Source organism: Macaca thibetana, chromosome 16 (genome assembly GCF_024542745.1).
Source record: "Macaca thibetana thibetana isolate TM-01 chromosome 16, ASM2454274v1, whole genome shotgun sequence".
Classification (NCBI taxonomy): Eukaryota; Metazoa; Chordata; class Mammalia; order Primates; family Cercopithecidae; genus Macaca; species Macaca thibetana.
In genome coordinates, this window is record NC_065593.1 from 46368466 (window position 1) to 46385309 (window position 16844).

Consider the following 16844-nt stretch of genomic DNA (forward strand, 5'->3'; position numbering starts at 1 on the left):
CCTGACCTCAAGTGATCAACCGCTTTGGCCTCCCAAAATGCTGAGATTATAGGCATAAGCCACCACTCCCCGCCGGGTTTCTTTTCTTTAGAGTTCATGTTTTGATTTTTCCAAATCCCTCAATTTTTCCCTTTTCCCTTTAATAATTTTCCAAATATCTTAGGTCTGTTTTTAATATTAGTTTGAGATACTAATGAGATTTAATGAAATTTATTTCCATTTTAAAATTTGTCATGGCCAGGTGCAGTGGCTCATGCCTGTCATCCCAGCACTTTGGGAGGCTGACGTGGAAGGGTCGCTTGAGCTCAGGAGTTTGAGACCAGCCTGGGCAACATGGCGAGACCTCGTCTCTATAAAAAATTTTAAAATTAGCTGGGTGTGGTGGTAAGTACCTGTGGTCCCAGCTACTCAGGGGACTGAAGTGGGACGATTGCTCGAGCCCGGGAGGTCGAAGCTGCAGTGAGTCGTGATCGCACCAATGCACTCTAAGCTAGGCGAGGGAATGAGACCCTGTGTCAAAATAAAATAAAATAAAATAAAATAAAATGTGTCAACGATTTGTGTTTGGAGAGGGAAGAGAAGTAAAAATATCGGAATCAGGATTTGGTGCCATAAAGAGTCGATTTGCCTCTAGAAGTTGGACAAATTAATCTCCTAAACCTCAGCTTTCTTATTTTATTTTTCTTTTTTGAGACTGGTTCTCGCTCTGTCTCCCTGACTGGAGTGCAGCAGCGTAATCACGGCTCACTGTACCCTCCAGCTTCGGATTCAAGCCAGAAGTTCAGGGTTCAAGCCAGGCTGGTCTGGAACTCCTGGGCTCAAGCGATCCGCCGGCCTTGGCCTCCCAAAGTGTTGGGACTGCAGGCGTGAACCACCGCGCCCCGCTCAGTTCTCTTATCTACAAAACGGAAGTAACAGTTTCCCCCCCACTCCTGCCCCGTTCTTTTGTTGTGCGGATTAAATCAAAGGCACCTACAGGGTACTTAAAGTACCCGGCACTTCGCAGACTTTCCAAAGGGACCGCCCCAAGGAGCCTTAGAGGGCTATAGGATTAGAGATGTAGGGGTCTGCGCGGCCCAAGGTGCTGGCCATAGTGGCGTCAGGGAGTGCAGCTTCTCAGTCCCGGATCAAGCAGGCGGCAACTCGCCACCCGCCAACGCACTAAGCGGGTTTTCGCCTTGAGGTACGACCTCCGCTCAGGGTGGGGATCGGTGGAGGGCAGGTGCACCTACCAGCAGAGAGGAGATCTTTGCGTGCGTGAGTAGAAGGTAGGGACTGCAAGAAGACTCCCCAGCTCTCTAGCTGCGCTGGCTGGACGGTTAAAGACCTCACTCGCGGGCCTTAGAGCGCTTTACCATTGAGGAGCTGGGGAATAAACCCCGGCCGGTGAGATGACTCAGTCCCATTACTGAAAAATCTGCCCGACCAGGTGTTTACACACGCGGAAGGAAGGAAAGAACGTCTCTGGGACAAAAAGGGGAAAAATTCTTTAGGCTGGCCTCTAGTCTTGATGAAGAGTTGGCGGGTTCCCCTTAGTTCCTATGAATTCTCCCACCTGAGAGCGATCCACCTTGCCCGCTTGACCTGCACTGATCTCGGGCCATGCAAGGCCGGGGAGGATGGGCTGGTCGGCGTCAGTCTGTGCCTTCCCGTGTCCAAAGCTTGGCCTGCACTCCCGGGGCAGGTGATTCCCCAGGCTAGAAAAACCATGCAGATGGGGGTGGAGGACAAGCAGGCAAAGGAGGCAGAATCTACCGGTATTCTGGTGTAGGGGATTCCAATTCAAGGGCAGAGAGCACCCTTGCCCCCACAATCCCTATCTGCATCCCCCACCCAAGGCAGCCGGAGATCTGGGCTGGGCCTGGGCCTGACAGGTTATTGAGAGGGTGGAGGGATTGGAGAGACCAGGGTTTGCTGACCAGGGTTTGCTTCCCACGGTTCTTCCCCAGCTCCCCCACCTAAGTCTCTGGGGCTGAGCACCATTTCCAGGGGAAGTTTCCAGGTTCATCTCAAAATTAAGAAACTGGGAGCCCCGGCCTTGCCTCATAGAGCTAGACCAGCAGTTTTTCAACCTGGGAGGTACTACCCTTGTGACCAAGCTTTGGGTTCTTAGGACTTGGTGGGCATTGAGCTGGAACCAGAACACCATCCTGAATGTGTGAGCTTCTACATACGCAAGTCCCAGCCTGCCTGACTTTTTGGACTCCCCTGGGCCAGGCATGGAGAATAGTCAGGGCATCACCAGAAACTCTGAAACTGCATCCAGCGGCCATAGCTGTCTGCCTTTTGTATTCTTATTTCTTCTGCTCCCACTTCAGTAGCTCAGAGCTGCCTGGTACCACAGAACTGGCCATGGGTTGCCTGAGGTCAGTTCTCTCTGAACTGGGCAAGACATCAACCTTGCCTAGGCATCTGCCCCCAGCTACCCAAGCACAATGCTGGTTAGCACTGAATGATCTCTAAGGAGTCTCCTGACCCCAAACACCAACCGACCCGTTTGGGGAGCCAGGGAATGCGGAGCTCTCTGCTCATTAAGAGAAGGGAAAGGCAGGGAGCTCTACATGTCCCCTAAGCTGAGAGTCCTAATTAAGGACTTCATAGGGGGAAGCTCATTCCTTCCTCTCTCTCCTCTCTCTTCTTTCTTTCTTTCTCTCTCTTCTTTCTTTCTTTCTTTCTTTCTTTCTTTCTTTCTTTCTTTCTTTCTTTCTTTCTTTCTTTCTTTCTTTCTTTCTCTTATTTCTTCTCTCTCTCTCTCTTTTTCAAAGAAGTCCCTCTTAGTTACCTGGGCTGGAGTGCAGTGGCACCATCTCAGATAACTGCAACCTCCACCTCCTGGGTTCAAGCGATTGATTCTCGTGCCTCAGCCTCCCGAGTTGCTGAGATTACAGGCACCCACCACCATGCCCAGCTAATTTTTTATATTTTTTAGTAGAGATGGAGTTTCACCAAGTTGGCCAGGCTGGTCTTGAACTCCTGACCTCAGGTTATCCACCCGCTTTGGCCTCCCAAAGTGCTGGGATTGCATGCTTGAGCCACTGTGCCTGGCCAGGAGGAAGTTTTCTAAGCTTCTAAGCTTCCCCTGGTGTCAGTTGCAACACAGTAGCCTCCAACATTGGAATCTCCTCTCAAATCCAAGCCCTACCTATGAGCAACATGAGGGGAGAGCAAAGATCTTCACTGTCTCTTCAGTAGTGGCTAGAGTCCCTTCCAATTATGAACAAAACTATAGACATTACAGGGACCAAATAGAAAACAAACAAACAAAAAAACCTGTGAGTAATTTTTCTCTCTTTTTTTTTTTTTTTTTTTGAGACATGTTCTCAGTCTGTCACCAAGGCTGGAGAGCAGTGGCACAGTCTTGGCTCACTGTAGCCTCAACCTCCCAGGCTCAAGTGATCCTCTCACCTCAGCCTCCCAAGTAGCTGGGACTACAGGCGTGTGCCACCATACTGGGCTATTTTTTGTAGAGATGGGGTTTTGCCATGTTGCCCAGGCTGGTCTCAAAATCCTGAGCTCAAGTGATTCTCCCACCTCGGCCTTCCTAAGTGCATGATTTTACAATTTAAAGTGAAAAGCATTTTACTTTCCCTCTCAGAACTTTTAGAAAACCTCTGAAGGAGTAGAAGGGAAGAATGATCAGTTTAAGCTCAAGTGACTCACAGCCAAGGCAGATTAAAAGCCCAGAGCTCTGTTCCAATCCCAAATCCCACTTTGATGAGGAGTCCTATGTGTATGGTCCGATATCACCTCTGGACTAGTAGGGTCAATGCAGACAGGCTGCAGACAATCAGCCAGACTTCTCCAGTCTCAGAAGGTGTCAGGATTTGGGGTAAATGGCTGGCCCAGAACCTTGAGGGCCTGGCTAACATGGACTTTCCCCAGGTTAGAGTCCTCAGGGCAGTAACTAGGAACTGCCCAGTGCTCATCTCAAGCTGGGGCTGAGATTCAGAAAGGCAGATACTCTTGGAGCAGTGTTATTTTCGAGGCTTCATTGAGTCCCAAGAGGGGTAGTCTTTTGTGGCACTCAAGAGCAGGAACCCATGGGCACCATGAACTGGACAGTACTTGGTAGGGATGAATTATGGACGATTTTTTTGCTCCACCTTGTGTGTCTGTGTGTGTGCGAAATGCCTGCCTTCTTCCTCTCCCAACTTTGTTTCTTGGAACAGAGATCTTGGTGGGAAGAGAAAGGAAAGGCTTTTGCTATAGGGATTGGGGTTGGGGGGACAGTGAGGAGGGAGGTAGGTCACAAGATGGTCATGTTCTGGGTTTTTGGAAGGATCCCAGGACTTTCATTAAGGTAAATGGGGGAATCAAAGTAAGAAATCAAATCTTTCAAACTGTACTTTCCCCTAGGCCTTAACTCTACAGCTCCACTTCAGGCCAAATAGGTGGGTTTGGGACTTGAGGGGCCAGGGCCCTGGTGCTGACATTCTTCTTGATTTAAGGAATGAAGACTCAATCTTTATCTCTGGCAGAGTCTATACTAGCAGTCCTGAGAGCAGCCAGCATTTTCCTAATAGTCATATCATCAACACCCACATTTCCTGAAAGGAAAAACAAAGTGGAGGTGGTGGGAGAGATGGAAGTGACTCAAATTGCTTTCTTCAATTTGCACATAGATTTTTTGATACATTCCTCATTTCTGAGTCCTATCTAGGATCTCAGGGGTTGGAACAAAGAAAGCCCAGTCTCCCATGACTCTGGAAGTTGCTGAAGCCCCTAAAGACACTAACTGTGGGTCCCCATTTGAGTATCCCATTCCTATTCCTTTACTTCCAAGTGTCTCTGTGCTGGGTGACTGGAGGGATTTATAGGAAAAGTATGGAGGAGGTGATCTCCCAGGCAATTTGGTCCCCTTTAATGAGCCACTGCAGAATTTAAACTGTGAGGCTGGCTGCCCCAACTGAGTCAGAACATGACAGTTGCCTCCACAGTGGCTGGGCTCCCTCAAAGCACTAATAACCGTGCCTGCACTAGACACACATGGAAAAATGCGTGGCAGCTTCCTGGACTCTTTATTGTTCCTTCTACTGTTTTCTCCCCTCTCCTTCCGGTAAAGCTCCCTTCCCTTCTGCTGCCCGCCATCACTCTTCTGTTCAAGGTGAACACTGGCAGGGATTCAAAGGTCTGCTGATCCAGTCCTTCCCTCCTTACACAGTGCAGATAGGAAAACTGAGGCACAGAGAGGGCCACTGACTTGGTCCAGCACACTGAGCTAGAACAGAACCTTACATGAGACTCTGGATTGCTCTGCAGTGCGGCCACGTAGGGCCAGACTTCCTAATGGTTGGGGTCTGATCTGGGCTGAGTTTCTCCTAATTGGGTAACTCCCCATTAAAGCCCAGGGTTGGAGAAGGGGGCTGGGGACCCTGGGGCCAGCCAGTCTCCCTATTCAGCACATGTGATGCGTGATAGGCAAGAAACAGCTGGCTTGTTCACCTAGACCTGCCGGACTAAAGGGAGACTCTTGGTCTCTGCTCAGTGACCCTCATATTTGACCCCCTTCCTCCCTCTCTCCTCCCTCCCTCCTCTTTGGACCCCACTCACAGTTCTCTGGGCTTGGCTACGCCTTCCTCTGGTTTCTAGGCCGTGTCAGGGTGCGCAGCAGCTGCCGTGGCCGCCCTGAGGTTGGAGCAAGTCTCTCCCTTCAGCTGTCCATCCTTTGATTCCTCCTCAGATCCATTTGTCCCATGGTTTTGAGGCCATGATGGGCTCTAATTTCATAGCTGGCTCCCTCAGCCCTGGCCTCAGAGGCACTTAGGCTTGTCCTGAGAGGGTTCTAATTCCTGAGGATGTCGCAGGGCTGACTGGGTTGGGGAAGGAAGGAGGAGGTGACAGTGGCCTCCTCCTGAGCAGCCATGCCTCCATCCTCTGAGCTCTTAGCTCTCGGATCCCGCTGTCAAGTTGTCCAAAAGATTTTCCTCTAAGGCCAGGAGAGACCACGCTTGACTTCATTTCAGGGAGAAAGGCCCAAGTCACCCTTCATCTCCAGCCGGTGCTGTTCTAGCCTCAGGCAGAGCCCCAGGGCAGGGCTCCACGGACCCACCAGCCACACTAGGTCGTCCTCCAGGCCGTCGTCCCCTGCCAAGCGCAGGCTCCGGCCCCTGAGAGCTGTAGCCTCGCAAGCCCTTTCCAGACTTCAGAGAAGAACAATGGAAAAACTGGGTGAGAGTGCTGCAAAGGAAAAACGTGTTTGGTGGGGTGAGGAAGTGAAGTAAAACGGAGATGAGAGAAAGAAAAAAGAAACAGAGAGGAGAGAGAACAAAAGGAAGGAGGAAGGAAAAATGAGAAAAGAGAAGAAGGAAAAATAAGGAAGAAAAAGCAAACAAAGAGAAAAATAGTGTAAGTGAGATGAGAGACAGGGAGAAAAGTACTAAAGGGAAAATGAAGACAGAGCAACGGGTGGGTGGCAGAACCAGAGTGAACAATAACAAGAAAAGAAAAGAAAGAAATCAAGAAAGAGCACACAAAAAGCAAGATAACTGAAATGGAAGGAAGCAAAGGCGGTGAGAAAAACACAAATATAAAAAGAAAAGAAGCTATCAAGACTAAAGACAGAGGAGATAAAATGCAGACGGAAGGAAAAGATGAAAAGAGGAAGGAAAGAAAAGAGCACACCTCAATTAGGCCATTTTCATAAAACCAAGAGGAGCCAGGCGACCCCAAGCAGTTCAGCCAGACCCGCGCCGCCGGCGGACCGCGGAGCCCACCTTTCGGGAGAGCGGAGCGTCGCGCTGCGGAGAAATCTTCTCTATTCATCACCACCAACCTGACAGCCGCCATCGTCGCCGCCACAGAGGTTGCTCCAGTTGGGAGAACGCAGGCGGCGGGCACTCACTTTACAAAAAATAAAACATAGTTTAGCAAATGCCCTCAATTGCGGCGGGTGGGCGCCTCCCGCCCCCACCCCTCGTTGGCGGATCCCTAGCCCGGGCGGGGGCGGGAGCTGACACGGAGGTGCCAAGTCCCCGTTGCCGGAACCCCCGGGGACGCGGCGGCTGCGCTCAAAGGCCAGGCTGTAAAGGTCACAGGCGGTCTGTGGGGCCGAGCTGAATGGGCTCCCGGAGGTAAACAGACTCTTAACTTTCAACTTGGCCTTGACCTTCCTGGAGGTGTCTGGCCGGTATGTAAAGGAGCACGCTGAGGCTTTCAGCGCTTTTGGTTGGGTCAGTAAAGAAAGCTGGGGGAGGCTCCGGGCTCCCGGAGGGTCTGCCAGGAGGCTCCCAGCAGGACACAAAGGCATCTGTGGGGCTGGGGGAAGGGCAGGCTCAGTCCAGTCAGTCTGGAAGATCAGGACGCCTGGGTTGTGCAGGGACTTCCTCGCTGAACTCATGTAGAGCCCCAGGGAGGACTTGGAGGCTCTGAGCCTCAGTTTCCCGATGCAAGAACTATGAAGCTTATGCAGGGCTGAGGGGGTGAGAAGTGGCTGGCACTCTTTAGGGCAACTCTTAAGGCAATTACAAGCAGGTTGCTTGTAATTCATTAGAAGCAGATACACATGGAGGCATACAAATAGAGCTCATATTTATTCAGATTGGGAAAGTCTTTTATGTGCAAAATCTCATTATATCACCACAGTATTTATGTGAGGAAAGAATTATTATCCATATTTTACAGATAAGGAGACTTAATCTTACTTTAACTGATGCCAGTTGAGGTCCATGATAGCTCATGGGCAGATGCACACACATACCTATGTACAGGAAATAGGGGCACATACCCAAGTGTTAATAAATATGAGATCCAAGACTGGGTGTGGTGGCTCATGCCTGTAATCCCGGCACATTGGGAGGCCAAGGCAGGGGGATCACTTGAGGCCAGGAGTTGGAAACCAGTCTGGCTAACACAGCAAAACCCCGTCTCTACTAAAAATATAAAAAATTAGCTGGGCCATAGTGGCACTCACCTGTAATCCCAGCTACTCAGGAGGCTGAGGCATGAGAATCACTTGAACCCAGGAGGTGGAGGTTGCAGTGAGCTGAGATGGTGCCACTGCACTCCAGCCTGGGTGACAGAGTGAGACTCTGTCTCAAAATGAATGAAACAAAATGAAATAAAACAAAATAAAAAATGAGATCCAGAACTGTTCCCTGGGATCTAGCAGATGCTAAATAAATTGTAAAGCAAATAAAACAAGCACTATAGAATTTATTTGTACTGAAACGTATCCCTTTACAGGAGGGTCTCCAGCATAGCTGGTGACCTTCTCCCCACTCCATCCACGTTTAAGTTAACCATCTCTGCATTCCACAACACTGCAGTTACATGCACTTAGCTACTTATTTCAATTAACATGGATAAGAACGCTATATATCCAAAAGCACAATTTCAGGAAGTGTTGAAATGAATTTTAAAAATTTTTGTTTTTAATTATTTTTCCTTAGTATTTGAGATACAGCTGATATGCAATAAAGTGCAGAAATCCCAAATGTACAGCTTGATGAATTTTCACATCAACAAAGTCTTGTAACTAGCATACAGATTGAGATGGAGAGTATTTCCAGCACCCCAGAAGCCTTCTTTATGTCCTTTTCCAGTCAGGAGACCTCTCCCCATGGCAATCTCTATTCTGACTTCTATCACTATACCATAATTTTGCTTGTCCTTGAATTGCATAGAAATGTAGAAATTGAATCATACAAAAGCTACTCTTTTGTGTCTGGCTTCTTTCACCCACATATCTGTGATTCATCAATGTTGTGTATAGTAGTGGTTTATTCTTTTTCAAAACGCTGTGTAGTACTTCATTGTTTAATTATACCATGCTTTCTTTACTCATGCTACTGTTGACAGACATTTGGGTTGTTTCTAATTTTGAGTTACTATATTTTGGTTTCATTTTGAGAAGGGGTATCCCTATTATCCCTATTACCCCTGTTGCCCAGGATTTTTTTTTTTTTTGAGACAGAGTCTCACTTTGTCACCCAGGCTGGAGCGCAGTGGCATGATCTTGGCTCACTGCCTTCCAAATTCAAGTGATTCTCCTGCCTCAGCCTCCTGAATAGCTGGGATTACAGGTGCCCACCACCACACTTGGCTCTTTTTTTTTTTTTTTTTTTGGTATTTTTAGTAGAGACAGGGTTTCACCATGTTAGCCAGCCTCGTCTCAAACTCCTGATGTCAAATGATCCGCCTGCCTTGGCCTCCCAAAGTGCTGGGATTACAGACCTGAGCCGCCATGCCTGGCCCCAGGCTAGTCTTGAACACCAGGGCTCAAGCGATCCTCCCACCTCTGCTAGGATTAGTTGCTAGGATTACAGGCGTGCACTGCCCTGGGTGGGTTTGAGCAACTATGGATAAAGCTGCTGCGGACCTACTAGTACATGCCTTTCGATGGATATAAACATTCATTTCTGTTGGGTTTATGCCCAGGAATGGAATTGCTGGGTCATAGGGCATGACTATGACTATTACTATTTTTTTAATTTAGGGATCTATTAATCCCTCTACTGTACGAGGATGAATAAGTGTGCTTGTGTGTGTGTTTGCCTAGTGGAAGCTAAAACTGTGGACATGCCCTATGTATCTATCATCTACCAAGTAAAAATTGGTGAAAAATTCTTAGTGTTTAGGTAAAAATCTGGATATTTCTGCAGTTCACAATTAGACAAGCAAGAAACTCTGGTGAGAAACTGGAAAGCACTGAAGAGACGACGTCTCCCTTTTCTTCCATATTGTTTTCAAATGCAATAAAATCTAGTGAAGATTTCGTGCTTGGTGTCTTCAGTTACAGCAATGCTCATTAGGAGTGATGTGCACTACAGCCTGTGGGCCCTTTCCCACAAAGTGGCTTAAGTTCAAGGTCAGGTTGGTGAGAGGCTATGATTGAGTCCGCCCAGAGTTTAGGGTAATCCATTCCATATAATTGCCAAGACCCTCGTGTAGAATGGAAACATTCCTGTCTTCTCCAGAAAAAACGGGAGTTCTAGAAAAAGCAGACAGAAGAATTTGATTTGGGAGGGGTAGTAAAGGAAGCGGAAAACCTCTAAAGACAGATTTATGAAACAAACCGTTTGATTCTTCTGAATTGCACTGCACAATAGGCCCCAACAGAGGGGCCTCAAGCAATTCTGCCAATGGTTGGGGCTTCCCCTCCCATTCCCTTTTCCTTCTAAGGAAGTTTAAAACTTGGAGAAGGCAGATAGGGGTCTTGGACTTTCTGGGCACTCAACTTGGGTGGGAGTGTGCCAGCATCAGGACAGTTTCCTAGGCTCCTTGCAGACCATAGGGAGAGGGCTGCAGGGCAGGGAGACTGGCATCTCCACACAGGCGTCTGTATTCTTGGGGTCCAGAACTCCGACAGCTGGTTTCTGGCAGTCAGCCAGGCCTGGCTTCCTCAGACTTCCGTAGATCCCAAAAAAGGGGGAAAGCGACTCTCTTTTCTTTCTCTTTTCTGACTGGCACTTCAGGATTTTACAAGATTGTGTCCCATCCCCTCTGTCAACTTCTCTCTTTCCCTCTTTGTGTTGCTGTTCTGGGTCTCATCTCTCCCTCTCCCAGTCCCTTCCTCAAGTCCTGTGGGTCTCCGTTCCTCTGTACGTCTTTCCCCACACTTAAAGGGAAATCCAGACCCTTCCACAGGCCACTCTAGAGGCTCCATTTCCCCTTCACGTCCCGACGTGGAGTGTCCTGGGCTCCGTCTAGATCGCGCGTCTTCTACGTCTGAGTTCGTGTCTCCCGCCTCTTCCCTCAGCCTCACCCGAATCAGGGCCTCCAGAGCATTCTGGGCAGTAGTGAGTCCCTGGGCAAGGGGCGTCCAGGGCACCTCCCTGGGGCCCGGAGCAGCTCATTCCAGGACATCTGGGACAGGAAGCGTACCGGGAATGAACCAGAGTGCTAGTACCCAGGACCCAAAGCCAGGGGCTGCCAGAAATACCCATTAACCCCCATTTCCCAGCCTCCTCTTACACAGGCGCATTCCCGGGTTCTCCTTTGAGGCCGGGAGCGGCCTCCAAGCCCCACCCCCGACTCCCCTTCCCCCCCAGGAGATGGACACTTTATAGGGAGAGCTTTTTATTCTCTCGTTAAACCTGCCAAAGCGCAGGAGACAGAGAGCCAGGGAGGGAGAGGAGGAGAAAGAGGTGGGGACCGGCTCCTCATCCCCTCTCCTCCGCCTACCACGCCTCCCCTCCCCCCGGACGTGGAACTGGGACTCTGCAAACTGGAAAGCAGCGAAAGGACGCCTCCTTCCTTTTCTCTCGTGTTGTTTTTAAGTGCAATGAGAGACAGAGAAGAGTGCAGAGGGAAAAGAGAGAGAGAGGAGAGAGCTGAGAGAAAGAGAGAGAGAGAAAGAGCGAGAGAGAAAAAATAAGCTGGGGTAAAGTATTTTCGCAGTTTCTGCCTTTAGGATTTTATTAGCTTCTCTCCCCTAGGCCGCAGCCAATCAGCGCGTGTGCCCGGGCCCCTGCGTCTCTTGCGTCAAGACGGCCGTGCTGAGCGAATGCAGGCGCCTTGCGAGCTGGGAGCGATTTAAAACGCTTTGGATTCCCCGGGCCTGGGTGGGGAGAGCGAGCTGGGTGCCCCCTAGATTCCCCGCCCCCGCACCTCATGAGCCGACCCTCGGCTCCATGGAGCCCGGCAATTATGCCACCTTGGATGGAGCCAAGGATATCGAAGGCTTGCTGGGAGCGGGAGGTGGGCGGAATCTGGTCGCCCACTCCCCTCTGACCAGCCACCCAGCGGCGCCTACGCTGATGCCTGCTGTCAACTATGCCCCCTTGGATCTGCCAGGCTCGGCGGAGCCGCCAAAGCAATGCCACCCATGCCCCGGGGTGCCCCAGGGGACGTCCCCAGCTCCCGTGCCTTATGGCTACTTTGGAGGCGGGTACTACTCCTGCCGAGTTTCCCGGAGCTCACTGAAACCCTGTGCCCAGGCAGCCACCCTGGCTGCCTACCCCGCGGAGACTCCCACGGCCGGGGAAGAGTACCCCAGCCGCCCTACTGAGTTTGCCTTCTATCCGGGATATCCGGGAACCTACCAGCCTATGGCCAGTTACCTGGACGTGTCTGTGGTGCAGACTCTGGGTGCTCCCGGGGAACCGCGACATGACTCCCTGTTGCCCGTGGACAGTTACCAGTCCTGGGCTCTCGCTGGTGGCTGGAACAGTCAGATGTGTTGCCAGGGAGAACAGAACCCACCAGGTCCCTTCTGGAAGGCAGCATTTGCAGGTAACCTCTATTACCCTCGGTCCCCCTGTCTCTGAGCCTGGGATTGTGGGTCCCACTGGCATTTCCCTGGGAGGAGGAGGAGGGAGACTTGGGCTGGTGAGGATGAGCTTGGTGCTCCTCCCTTGGTAATTAGGACTCTGAAGGAGGGTCCAGGCAGCTGGATGGAGGTCTGTGTGAGGGTCCTGAGCTGGGTGCTATCTGAAGCCTGAGGGCCACCTCCCTTCTCCAGGAGGCCCTGGGACCAGCCTTTCAACATGTCTGAGAGGTTTGGATCTCTTTGCTGTTGAGTGGGGATCAGGGTGTCCCTACCCAGCACAATTCCAGACTAATTCTACACAAAGGCTAAATAACTCTCAATTCGGTGAGTGGGGAGTGGGTGTGGGAGATAGGATGTACTGTAGAGAATACAACCCCTCACTTTCTTTTAGGTGAGTTTTCCAATTCCAAAAAGAAAAATTTAGGTTTCCTGCAGTCATGACATAGATGTGTGCATTGGGATGGGTGGATGTGTGTGTATATGCATGTAGTGGGAGTGGGAGCAGAAACGTGTTTCCAGAATTTGCCCGTAGAATCTAAAAGAGTGGTCAAGAGTCTGGAAATGCATGAAGAGTGGACGTATGTGATGGTGGGCAAAGGCCTGTGTGTGGTGTGGGGGTATGTTTGCAGATTCGCGGGTGTGAGAGCAGTGATGGGTGAGGATGGCCTTCAGGAACCAAGGCGGCTGAGCGGTGGTGAGAGAACAAGCCGGAAGCCAGGGTGGTGTCCCGGTATGCTTTGGAGGAACAAGATTGCACGTGTGCCTGTAGGGTGACCTGTGTGCACCTGTGGGATGACTTAGCTTGGGGCTTGCAGGGTCTGGGTCTGCATGGGTGGGGATCTGACCATGCCTTTTCCTCCCTCTCTTTCCCGCCGTGCAGACTCCAGCGGGCAGCACCCTCCTGACGCCTGCGCCTTTCGTCGCGGCCGCAAGAAACGCATTCCATACAGCAAGGGGCAGTTGCGGGAGCTGGAGCGGGAGTATGCGGCTAACAAGTTCATCACCAAGGACAAGAGGCGCAAGATCTCGGCAGCCACTAGCCTCTCGGAGCGCCAGATTACCATCTGGTTTCAAAACCGCCGGGTCAAAGAGAAGAAGGTTCTTGCCAAGGTGAAGAACAGCGCTACTCCTTAAAGAGATCTCCTTGCCTGGGTGGGAGGAGGGAAAGTGGGGGTGTCCTGGGGAGACCAGGAACCTGCCAAGCCCAGGCTGGAGCCACGGACTCTGCTGAGAGGCCCCTAGAGACAACATCCTTCCCAGGCCACTGGCTCCTGGACTGTTCCTCAGGAGTGGCCTGGGTACCCAGTATGTGCAGGTAGAGGGAAGCCCCTTGTGACAGCCCACTCCACCAGGGTCCCCAGAGAATCTGTCTCAGTCATCATCATTCATCCTGACAGTGGCGATAATCACGATAACCAGTACTAGCTGCCATGATCATTAGCCTCATATTTTCTATCTAGAGCTCTGTAGAGCACTTTAGAAACCGCTTTCATGAATTGAGCTGATTATGAATAAACTTGGAAGGCGATCCCCTTGCAGGGAAGCTTTCTCTCAGACCCCCTTCCATTACACCTCCCATCCTGGTAACAGCAGCAAGACTGAGGACAGGGGAAAGGGCAGATTCACTTATGTGGCTGTGATGTCCGTTTAGCATTTTTCTCAGCTGACAGCTGGGCAGGTGGACAATTGTAGAAGTTGTCTCTTCCTCCCTCGTTGTCCACCCTATAGGTTGTACCCACTGGTCTTGGAAGCCCCCATTCTTAACATGATGATTTTGCCGTCGTGTGAAAATGAAGCCAGCAGGCTACCCCTAGTCAGTCCTTCCTTCCAGAGAAAAAGGTTTGAGAAAGTGCCTGGGATTTCCTCCCGCAAACTCTGTTTTCTTTTAGTATTTCTGGTGGTTCTGACCAAAGCAGGTCATGGTTACCACCCCCCCCAGGAGGCCCCCCCCCACCCCCCCCCCCCCCCCCCCCCCCCACACCCCACCAGCCCCCCCCACCCCCCCCCGCCCCCGCCCCCCCCCAGGACACCCCCCCCCCCCAGGGGCCCCCCCCCCGCCCCCCCCCCCCCCCCCGCCCACCTGTTGGGCATTTGGGAGCCCAGTGAAGTAGATGTTTGTGACCTTGCCTACTCAGCCCTTCCCAGGCACAAACAGTGGCAGAGTGGTGCCAACCCTGTTTTCCCGGTCCACGTAGGCAGATCCACAGTGCGGAATTCTGGAAGCGGCAGACAGACGGGCTCTTCGCAGAGCCCGGACTGTGAGAGGGACATGGGGACCTCTGCCTCTGCGTTCATTCTCTGATGTCCTGTACCTGGGCTCAGTGCCCTGTGGGACTCATCGCCTGGCCGCACAGCAAAGCCAACGGCTTCGTGCTGGGCCCTTCTGCATCTTAGGCTGGGGGTGGGGGGTGGAGGGTGGGAGTGAGTGGGCCTGCAGGCCATTCTCCACAATTGAGCCCACAGGCCTGAAGTCTGGAGAACCCGCAGAACCGAAGTTCCGAGCAGCGGGTTGGTGGGTCGGTGGCAAGCAGTGGGTCGGTGGCGAGCAGTCGGTAGGGGGCCGCGTCCGCCACTACCTCGAGGACCTTTCCCTTCCGGAGCCAGCTCTCCAAGAAACCCCGCGGCAGCCGCCGAAGCCAAGGGATTCCGAGTGTTTATGGCCTGCGGTTGGGTGGGATCCTAGCCCTGGCTCCTCTCCCGGGAAGGGGTGAGGGTGGGATGTGACTTAGACTCCTACAAATCTGTTTACCAAAGAGGAGCACGGGGCTGAGGGAAAAGGCCAAAGAGTGTGAGTTCATGGGGACTGGGGGTTCGGGGGAAGAGGACCAGGAGGAGGAAGAGGGGGTCGATTTCCTGATTTAAAAAATCGTCCAAGCTCCGTGGTCCAGCTTAAGGTTCTCGGTTACATGCACCGCTCAGAGGAGGTCACTTTCTGCCTTCCACGTCCTCCTTCAAGGAAGCCCCATGTGGGTAGCGTTTAATATCTCAGGTTCTTACTCCTCTGTCTGTATATGCTCAAACCCGACCAACGACCAACGATCCAGCAAGTAAACCCCTCCCTCGCCGACTTCAGAACTGGCCAGAGTTCAGCGGAGATGGGCCTGTGGGGAGGCGGCGAGATAGATGAGGGGGAGCGACATGGTGCGGGGTGCCCCCTTGGAGAGAGGAAAAAGGCCACAAGAGGGGCTGCCACCGCCACTAACGGAGATGGCCCTGGTAGAGGCCTTTGGGGGTCCGGGACCTCTGGACTCCCCGTGCTCTAACTCCCACACTCTGCTATCAGGAACTGAAACTTAAGGGTCTTCTCTGTTTTTCACTCGCAATAAATTCAGAGCAAACAAAAGATGTGGAATCTTAGAGATTTATTCCACTAGTGTGTTAGTACCATTAAAAAGACAAGGGCGCCCCCTCCCGGCAGAGGCTCACCACTCCAGGAGAACTTGCGGGCAGTCTTTCATCTCCCGCGGAGCTACCGGCTTCCCGCAGCCTGGGGCCTCCTGGGTACTTACTGGGCTGCGTGTGGCGGCTCCAGGACGCGATGTCGCCTGCCATTCGGCCAGGGCATCGGCAGATGTATTGGTCCAGCCCCTGAGAGACCCAGGAAGAAGGCAAGGAGGTTCGGTACGAGCGATCTCGAATGGAAGAAGGCGGTCGGGCTCCGGGAGCCAGGCCGCAGCGCCATCCGCCTTCTGTCCATGTCTTCGTTAGTAATATATTTATCTTCCTCGCCATAACAATTCGCGGTGGACCCCCTACTTTTTTTTCGGATTTACTTGTATGGAATCTGTGCAAAGGATACTTAATTTCGTTTTGTATTAAACCCTTTTATTGGAAATCCCTTCCCAAACAATTTTAGTCTCCCACCTATCCCCGGCCGACCACATTGAAATCTCTCACTTATTTGTGTTTAAATAACAACAAAATCTACAAACCTACACTCGCCTGCAGCTATTTACTCTTAAATAAGGGCTATGTTAAGCTACAGGAGGAAATGTTTTGCTTACCATTCGGACAAACACGTGAACACAATGTCACAATAGGTGAATCCAGACAACGATCTCACAGACGAATAAACGCAGAGGCACACACATATACTCCGGAAAATAAGCAGGGTGCCTTTTCACCAACAAGGCGCAATTGTACTCTGAGCTGCCCTCCAGACCTTTCCCCTCCCTCAGAGCCAAACGCCGCCCCCCGCAGCGAGTCTTTCAGCAAGCTACCAAACGGGATCGGAGGGTCGCGTCTACGCGGACTCTAGACCTGAAATAATTTCTAACTCCAAAGCAGGTGGATGTTATTAGGCCTCCAGAGCCGAGTAAGGGAGTAGTGGCGCAATGCGTAGAAACCACCTCCGGAAGCTCTTTTGGAATCTCGGTTCCGGCACCCGCAACGCAGAGTGCGAACCTGAGGCTCCATCTTTTGGGTTTTACTCCGGCTGGCGAGAGCTTCGGGGACCCTGCGAGGCAGCCGCCAGCCGAGAATCCACCCCGCCTTCCCTGCACGCGATCCGTACTCCAAGTAGTAGTTCCGGGGCCGGAAGGTGGAAAGCCCCCGAAGCAGGAAAAAGCCTCATCCAGACCCCCCAGTTCTCGGGAGCAGCTCCAGCTTTCCTTCCCCAGCCCAGAGCAAACTTCTC

The 16844-nt window shown here is 51.8% G+C and overlaps 2 protein-coding genes across 2 annotated transcripts; one reads left to right on the forward strand and one right to left on the reverse strand.

Moving 5' to 3' along the window:
* Positions 1-11446: 11446 nt before the first annotated feature.
* Positions 11447-13751, forward strand: HOXB13 (homeobox B13). The gene is made up of 2 exons (XM_050762499.1): positions 11447-12171; positions 13089-13751. Exons 1-2 carry the CDS (start codon positions 11571-11573, stop codon positions 13340-13342), a joined length of 855 nt encoding a protein of 284 aa, XP_050618456.1. The 5' UTR covers positions 11447-11570; the 3' UTR covers positions 13343-13751.
* Positions 13752-15630: 1879 nt separating this feature from the next.
* PRAC2 (PRAC2 small nuclear protein) lies at positions 15631-16624 on the reverse strand. Its single transcript, XM_050762501.1, is given in 4 exon segments — positions 15631-15726; positions 15729-15951; positions 15953-15992; positions 16558-16624. Coding segments are annotated over 4 exon segments (426 nt in total).
* Positions 16625-16844: the final 220 nt, after the last annotated feature.